General features: G+C 66.9%; 1 protein-coding gene across 1 annotated transcript in view; it reads left to right on the top strand.

Annotated features, from left to right (window-relative positions):
• Positions 1-903: 903 nt before the first annotated feature.
• The window catches only part of LOC105854371, an 8,309-nt gene continuing 646 nt past the window's right edge, over positions 904-8,566 (top strand). The window contains exons 1-4 of the mRNA XM_012732684.1: positions 904-941; positions 1,139-1,157; positions 1,334-1,467; positions 7,915-7,987. Coding sequence (XP_012588138.1) covers positions 904-941; positions 1,139-1,157; positions 1,334-1,467; positions 7,915-7,987 — 264 coding nt within the window. The remainder of the gene's footprint in view (positions 942-1,138; positions 1,158-1,333; positions 1,468-7,914; positions 7,988-8,566) is intronic.

The raw sequence follows: 8,566 nt of genomic DNA, 5'->3' as shown, positions 1-8,566 counted from the left end.
CCCGGCAGGTGAGGCCCCGGCAGGTGAGGGCCCGGCAGGTGAGGGCCCCCCAGGTGAGGGCCCGGCAGGTGAGGCCCCGCAGGTGAGGCCCCCCCCCAGGTGAGGCCCCGGCAGGTGAGGGCCGGGCAGGTGAGGCCCCGGCAGGTGCATCTGATCTTCCGTGTACGGAGAGGAGCGGAGCCCGAAAACCAAGCCCACAACAATAATTAACAAATGAGCGCGGGGTCAAGGCTCGGCCGGTGAGCCGGCGCGGGCACGGGGCTGGGCAGGGGCCGCAAGGCGCCTGCAGGCCTCGGGCAGCGTCCAGCTGTAAGGCAGAAGCGACCAGCCCGGTTCTGCGAACACGAAGGTGCGTGACAGGGAGGAGGGACCGAGGAGCTGACGTGCTGGGCGGAGGCGGGAGGCTGGGGTGGGGGCAGGCGGGCGGGCGGCAGGGCAGGGCCGAGGCGCTTCTCCTCCAGCCCAGGGTAGCCCCTGGTGACGCCGACAAGGAAAACAGGCTCAAAGCAGAGAAACGGAGAAGGAGCTTCTCACTCTGCGGCCCTGGGCCGGCGCGGGCAGGGCACCGAGGTCGTGAGAACAGAAACTCTGGACAGCGCTACGGCCCGGGGCCAGAGGGGGCCAGAGCAGCGGCCGGCGGGGCCCGGCTGTGACCCGCAGGGCCCGGGGCCTCCAGGACATGAGGGGGCAGCAGCGCTGCGCTCTGGGCCCTGTGACGCCCCCCCCCCCCTGCCCCCCGCCGCCCCCCACCGTGGCTGTGGCCTCGGCTCGCCCTCCCCACACAGGGGCCGGCGCCGCCCGGCCTGGGGGGAGCGAGTGGTCAGCCCCGTGCAGGTCCTGCAGGCCCTGGAGTTGCCTCGCCCGGGACGCCGGAGCCCGCGTGTCAGGGAGCTCAGAGGCGGGATGCCCCGGGCTGGGGGCCCAGGGGAGACCCCCCGGAGGTCAGGCCCCACCTTGCCGAGAGCCCCAGGCCCGCCGGCTGGGGACTCCCGCCAGAGAAGAGCCCCGGCACCTGCCGGCCGCCCCCTTCCCCTGAGGAGGGGGGACGCAGCCCCAGACACCTGGCTGGGTAACCTGCACAGCCCGCGGGCGCCCCGGGGTGCATTGCCAGCCGTGTACCCTCCTCCCTCCCCCTCAGGAGCGGCCTGAGGAGGGCCGTAGGGGCAGAGGGCTGGGGGGCCGCTGGGCCACTCGCTGTCGCTGGGGCCCGGGGTCCCCCGCGCTGGGTCTCGTCAGCTCTGTGGTCCGTCTTGGAGCTGACTCATCTGCAGACACGAGCCTCATTTTCACTTCACCAGGCCCTGAGCACGCTTGTTCCGGGCTGACTTTGCAGAGCACACGTGCCCGGAAGGGGAGCGGGCGGCAGCGGGCTCTCCGGGCGGCCCTGTTTGCTGGCCGGAGGCGTGGCCGCCGCACCGGGCCTCTTGCAGGGACAGGCCCTGGCCCAGCACCCGCCCAGCTGCCTGGGTGAAACGGGCGAGGAGCCAGCGAGGCCCTCAGGCCCGCCGGGCGGCTGGCTGGGCAGGGTGCCCGCCACGCCCCGCAGGCGCCTCCGCTCTCACCAGCTTCAGGTGGGGCCACACCCTAGAGAACCCCAGAGGTCTGGGGTGGAGCAGAGGGCCGGGCGGGCCCCCCCAGGGCCCACGTCTCAGGGAGAAGGCGGGTGCGGGGCTCTTCTCTGGGTGGGGGATCCCAGGCCCGGACATCCAGGGGCTCTCGCGAGGGGGCACCCCGAGGCCTGACCTCCGGGGCTCAGCGTCCTCGCTTCTGCCTCTGCCTCTGCCCGGTGGGCGGGGCCTGCGCATCCGGGCTGCGGCCAGTGACCTGACAGGCGGACTCTGGGCGCCGCGGTCCAGCCCCTCAACCTGGCCGTGGTCCTGAGTTATGCCTGAAGACGGGGGCAGAGCTCAGGGTCTGAGGGTGACGGCCCAGGCATAAAATATTAAACCCCCCAAATCCTGGGCTTCCCTGCTTAAAGTCTCAGGCTATCAAGCTGTCACCAGGCACTGCGGCCCGAGTCCCTCCCCGGCCAGGAGTGACCCCAGGGCGCAGCAGACCCCTCCCGCCTCCCCGCTGCTCCCCTCAGCAGTGGACTTTGTCCATCTGCCATCGGTCTCTGGTGAGTCCTCTCACTCCCACACCTCTGGCCTGCACCCCAGTTCTTGTGTGCATATAAATAAACCTTTAAAAACCCCTCCAAATCCCAACGCTGCCGGCCTCGACCCCCCTGAAGAGCAGAGGCGGAGGTCCTGCAGACGCCCTGTCCACTGGCAAAGCTTGGGGTCTGCTGCCCTGGCCGGGGCCGTCTCTGGGGCTCCTTCTCTGAAAGCGCATGAGACCCCGCAGCCTCTTTACTGAGAGCTCGAGGCGCTGCGGCCAGCGGGACTCGGGGAGTGAGATGGGGCGCCCCAGTCCCTCCGGCAGAGGGAACAGCCCCCGGCAAAGCCTGCGGCAGCACGGACCCACCCGCGGTCAGCCGGGCGGGCCTCAGGAGGGGCGGGGCAGGCGGGGCCAGGCCTCCCCCCAGCGCACTTGGCCGTTTCCTGACAGCCCCCCGCACCCGCACACGCACACGCACACGCACACGCAGGAGGTCTGAAGCCAGGAGCAGACGGCAGCTGCCCGCACCCGACACGCGTCCAGCTCTTGGATGAGGACACAAAGCAGCACAGAATCTCCCCGCCCACAGGCAGACAGCCTGGGCCCTGGGTGTGCGCGCTCCTCCGACCACACTGGGTGGACCCCAGCCGCGTGGACGTGCGCGGTCCCCAGCCCAGGCCCGGTGGGGCGCCGAAGGCCTGAGGCCGCCTGGCTCCAGCAGACCCCCCAGGGCAGGCCGCCGCGAGGGCCGGCCCGGTGGACGCGGAGGGGGGATGGAGGCGCTGCCCCACTGACCCCGGCCCGCTGACGGGGGCGGCCTCGCGGGAGTCCCTCCGCCTCGGGGCTGAGCAGGCCCTCCTGGCCAGCGACGCGGCCGGGCATCGTCACGGCGACGCCAGACTGCACGGGAAAGCGTCAAACCTCTCGCAGGCCCCTGGGCCGCGGGGGGACAGGCGGGCGCGCGGCCGCTGCCACTCAGCCCTCCGGCCCTTCCCTGGCGCGTGACCCCACGGCGGCTCCCGCAGCGGCTGCACCTTCCGGTCGCTCGGCTGGCACGGGACGAGCACACCAGCCGTGCTCCGGGGCTCACAGGCCCGCAGGGCCTGCCCAGGGCTGCTCGTCACTCCAAAGCGCCTGTCCCCTCCCGCTAGCTCTCTGGCTCCGCGCCGAGCTTCCACGCACCTCCCTGCCGCCCTTCTGGCACGCGGGTCTGGCACACGCCAGGCTGGCCGCGCACGCCTCCACCGGGGCGCCCCAAGGACGCGCGTCTCGGGGCACCGACGCCTGAAGTCGTCGGCCACTGGGCACACGTGAACCCCGCCACAGCCGGGGGCCCGCAGGTCCCCGGAGGCCCCGCCCTCGCCCCCTCCTGGGCCTCCTCGGCGGAAAGGGTCACGGCTAATCTCAGCGGGAAGGGGCCGCTGGGCGGTCCTGTCGGCTGGGGCCCTGCGGCCCCCAAGATGCAGACTCCGGGCACCACCCGGCTTGGGGACTTGGGGCTGGACGTGCACTTCCACGAGGGCCCCAGGGGCACACGGTGTACCGCCCCCCCGTAAGTCTAGGGCAGCAGCTCCGGCCAGGCCGGCGGCTCCAAAGACTCGGTCTCGAGAAAGCAGCGCAAGGCCCGGTGAGCGAAGCCACCAGGCAGCACCGGGACCCGGAGACGGCGCAGGGAGCCCTGGAGCAGGCCGGGGCCAGGCCAGCACCCGCCGTGACCGGGGCCGGGGCCCAAGAACCGCCTGTGGGAAGACTCGCCCTTGAACCCGCCTCTTTCATGCCTCAGTTTCCTCACGTGAAAGTTCAGAGCGCCGTAGGCAGAGGCTCGCTGCGGCCTCGCGCGACGCCCCGGGGCCCTTCTGGCTGGACAGCTTGGCCCTGCCCGGCACACCCATTGCACCCTCAGGCGCGGGCTGGCAGGAGGTCAAAGGCTAAAGGTCAGCAGCAAGCCACCTCCCGCGTGAGCCTGCAGAACGCCAAGGGGTCCACACTGCTCTTTTCAATTATAAGACAAAACCCCCCACTGCAGAGAGTGGGGAGACGAGCGAGCCTCCTCCCCCGGGCAAGCGTGGCCGGTGCCCGGCCACCCGGCGTGAGCGCTGCAGGCCGCTGACCCTGTGTCTGGGCCGCACCGGCCTGGCCGCCCGGCCTCCGGGGAAGGACAGAGGAGAGGCCTCCACGCCCTGGAGACGGGGGGGGGGGGATGTCCCCCGGGCTCACACGGGCCGGGGTGCATAAAGCCACCGTGTGGCCGGGGCATGCCACGTAACCTCTGCACCTCAGCTGCCCACTCAGTGGCGAGGCATCGTCTGCCCTGGTCGTGGCCAGGAGCGGGGTCCACAGCTCAAGCCCCCCGAGCCTGGGTGACGGCGTCTCTCCTCCTCCCCCGCGGAGGGCCCAAGCACCCAGGGAGGGGTGACGGGCACCTGGACTTCGGGACGGGTCAGGGGAACGCAGGCTGTCCGAGCTGCCGGGGCCAGCGGGGGCGCCCGGCGTTCTCGTATCTGAGCGAATGCACCCGAACTTTTCCAGAGCCTCGGGGAAACGCTCTTGCTAATTTAAAAGGCAAAAAATGGCATCGTGCGAGGACCTGCACCGGGTTCATTTATTTGTCCAACCAGCACGTTCGGTCAATACGCGGCCAGTCGTGGCGCTGCCCGCCGGCCTCTCCGGCCTGTTCGCCGACGCTGTTTTAGTTCGCTCTTCAAGCCTGAGTCTCGATTTTTAAAACCCACGTACAGGCTCTGGTGGGACTAAAACGTTCGTTTCCACTTCTGGTGTGTTTCATCTGTGAGAGCCTTTCCTGCCGGGTTCTCAACTGCTTTTGCGGAACTCACAGCCACGCGGGCTCTTCCAGAACTCAGCCGAATTCTGAATGCCTTTCATTTCTAAATTTCGGAAAACAGCCGCTGGCCCGCGATCTGGTAGAGTACGTCGTGCACACGGCTACTTTTAGTCCTTCTCTGAATGCGTCTGCTCCGGTCCTACGTGCTGACAGGAGCTTAAAAAGCGCATGAAATAGTGGCGAGGACGGGCTCCCGGCCGCGGCTGCGGTCAGCAGGCGGCCCCAGCCGGTGCCTGCAACCCCGGCACCGGTTTGCAGGGGACCGTCTCAGTCATGCTAAGCATGTTCCCTTCTATTCTTTCACAGTACATGGATCAGGGAGAAATGGCTGTTCGATTTTAATCAATTTCCCCTGCAGACACTGGCGTCAATCTGGGCTTGCGCCCCCAGCCGATGAGCGCGACAGTTGCCACATTAAGCTTTCCTAATAGCGACGGTCTCCCCGCCCCCGGTTATGGCGATGGCTGGCTTCAGACATTACTGAGCTCCTTCCGACGTAGCGTCTTCTCCCTCTAACGTGACCTGGCAGGCCTGCTCTGCCCTGTGGAATGACTGGAGAGCTCCCCGTCTCTGGCTGAGCCTCGGGTAGCTAAATGTTAACCAGGATCGTCAGGTCCAGATCTGAGCTAATTACCCAGGGGAGCTCTGGGGCTGGTGTGCTCTCTGCAGAGAGGGGCAGTCCTCTGGCAGCCACGGACAATTTTTTTCTCGATTAACAGCATATACGTTTTCAGAAAAACATTCACTCAGTTGAGATTTTCTAATTGAAGCCTGTTCGCGCAGGCGTAGGCCGTGACTGACGATCTCCGGCAACGTCCTCTCCCTTCCTGTCCTTTCCTTTCCTCTCGTTTCTCAACTAGATGCGCCAGGCCAGGCTTCTTCATCGTTTATTTAAAGGCGGGGCCAGTCAATTTCACTGTCTTTCCATTTCCGATTAATTCATTTCTGCCTTTCTCTTTTCTGTTCCCCTCCCCCTTTCCTCAGGGACTGTTTTTATTCTCCTCCCCCTCCGCCCCAACATCTCAGGCTGAAAGCTCGTTTATTCTGTCTCTCGCTCCCTTCTTACTAACGCGCGTCTCGGGCCACCAGGACACGCCGGCTGTCGCCACAGGCCGGGTGTGTGGCACTCTGGTTCTCGGTGCTTTCTAGATACTTGTCACTATCGTCTTTATTTCTCCCCTGCCCCAATCGCTATTTCAGAGAGCATTTTCCACTTTTTTTCACGTGGTCGGGTTTTAGCTTCAGTCTGTTTAAATGCACAATGTTTTGGCTCGGTTTACTGCCTGGCGATCAAAGGACTTTGTGACTGGCGCTGTTTCTGTTTTGGGTGGAACGTGAGTTCTTACAGTTGGTTGCTGGTGGCTGACAGAAATGTTTGCAAAGCAGATGCTCGCTTGCAAAAAACCCAAGTGCTTTTGCTAAGCTTCTGCTCGCCACGATGCTACGTCAAGTGACGAGGGAGAGGGGCCTCGGTCCTCCCCGGGCCGCCTGAGCCAGCGCCCACCCGAGCCAGCAGCGGGCGGAGGCGCCACCAGAGCCCGGAGGGAGGCGCGGGATTTCTGCTTTCCCTCCCTTCCTGCATCTTCAAATGTCCTACCTTGGCATAGGCTGCACCACGTTAGTAGGATTCCTTAAACGTTCACTTGAAGAGAGCTGCTCTGAGCTCCCTGGCTGAGCGAAGGCGCCCAGCCAGGCCCCCAAGCTGCCGAGCTGATGCTGGGCGCGGGGCTGTCTCCTGGCTGCCTCTGTGCTGGAGTGGGGGGGCAGTGGGGAGGCCCAGACCGGCCAGGTGGGGTACACGGGTCACCAAGTCAGAGGGGCCAGCCTGCCCTTCCCCGCAGAGGACGGCTGCGCACCAGCTCCGGGACGAGTCTCGCTGGGACCATGGGCCCAGGGGCCTGGGGGGCCGGGGAGGAGCCCCACGGGCACCTCCTCCGCAAACCCCAGGCCTTGTCCCACCCCCACCCGCTGCCACCGTCCGGCCGAGCCCTGTGCTGTCCTGCGTGTGCTGCACACTGACCTTCAAGCCTGTCTGAGCCTGACGCCCGAGAGACACCGACTTCCTGCCTCTGCCCCCCAGGTGGGGTCGCGGCAGCACCGGCTTGGGGAGCACAGCTGAGCGTGAGCTGCGCCCTCCAGAAGCCAGCGGGCTCTTGGCTTTACTTTTCTTTCTTTCTTTTTTATATAAAGATTTTTAAAAAAAGATTTATTTATTTATTCATACAGAACTGGGGTACAGGTCAGAGATGCGGAGAGTGAGAGGCTTCACCAGAGACAGAGCGGGGAGCAGAACAGGCAGATCGATGAAGCACACTGCTGAGGGGAGCAGCGGGCGGGTCAGGAGAGGTCTGCCACGCCCTGGGTCACCTCCAGGGCGGGCGGTGATCGAACTCCTGCGGAAGTGGCTTTAGCCTCTCAGTGCTGTGCTGTAACCCGCTGCGCCCCCAGGGGGGGCCCTGCTTTTCTTTCATTACTGTTCTACTTTTCTGGGTGTGCTGGGGCTTGTGCGGCCAAGTGGCCCCACAGACGGCCCATGAAGCCCAGACTCAGCCAATGGGGCGCACATCCCACGTCCATGCCTGGCAGGCGCAGGGCCACTTCCCGCCTCCCGAGGGGGCGGGCGCCCCGCGAACACGGGGCCCCCTTTGGTGCCGGAACTGGGGGGCCCGCACCGGGCGCCTGGTACCAGGACGGGGGAGGCCCCCACCGGGCCGCTTCCACAGCATCTCAGAAGCGTCGCCTACATTCTCACGCGGTTCAGGAGCTGAGTGTGTATCGGGAACGCATCCCGGTGGAGAATCTGACGGGGTTATTTCTTAATGAGTTTACGAAACGATCACGGGTAGGAAACGTACTTCTGTAAATTGTCCATAAACAGCCGGTGCAAAGTAGTTCTAGGTGAAGTGAGAAGCTTTCAAGCACAGTGCCACGCGGCCCGACGGACGTCTCCCCCCGCCCATCGACCTCCCCAGGGTCCCGGCGCCCCGAGCCCCTGCACGCATCTCGAGGGCCCACTCGCCCGCCCCCACTCCCACCGGCACCCCGGCGCGGCATGCGCCGGCTCTGTCCAGCTTGGCGCCTTCTCCTCCCGGCGGGTGCCGGCGCCTCCCGCCCACTGAGACCCGGCTGGGAGCCTCCTGCAGGCGGGCTGCCCTGCAGGGCGAGCTGGACTGAGGGCTCCCGGGACGGGCGCGCTGCTCCCCTCGTCCCGGAGTTCAGCCCAGGGCGGCAGGCGCTTGCCGAGTGTGTGCGGACCGCGGGAGCGGGGCGACGACAAGGGACACGGCAGCGGCGAGGCCTCTCGCGCCAGCACACGCGGCCTCCGGGCGGCAGAGCCCAGCTCTGCCCCCGGCGGGGCGGCGGGGGTTGCTCGAGGCTCGGGGAAGAGCCGCTCGGGTCAGTCCCTTCCCGTCCCACAAGACCCCAGGCCAAGAGGTGCCAAGCGCTGGACCGCACTGGCCAGAACACTGGGCCCCAGCTGAGGCCTCCCTGACCCCCTGGGGCCTGGGCCGCGCCCACCCCGAGGCCGCAGCGCCACCCTCCGGCCAGTCGCCAACGGTCCGCCAACCTCCTCCCTCACCGCCCACTGGCCATGCAGCAAAGGGACGGGCTCGCTGGGCAGCC

The sequence above is a fragment of the Condylura cristata genome, unplaced genomic scaffold, assembly GCF_000260355.1.
Source record: "Condylura cristata isolate star-nosed mole 26May11 unplaced genomic scaffold, ConCri1.0 scaffold00035, whole genome shotgun sequence".
NCBI lineage: Eukaryota > Metazoa > Chordata > Mammalia > Eulipotyphla > Talpidae > Condylura > Condylura cristata.
This window is presented reverse-complemented; position numbering and strand designations above follow the sequence as displayed.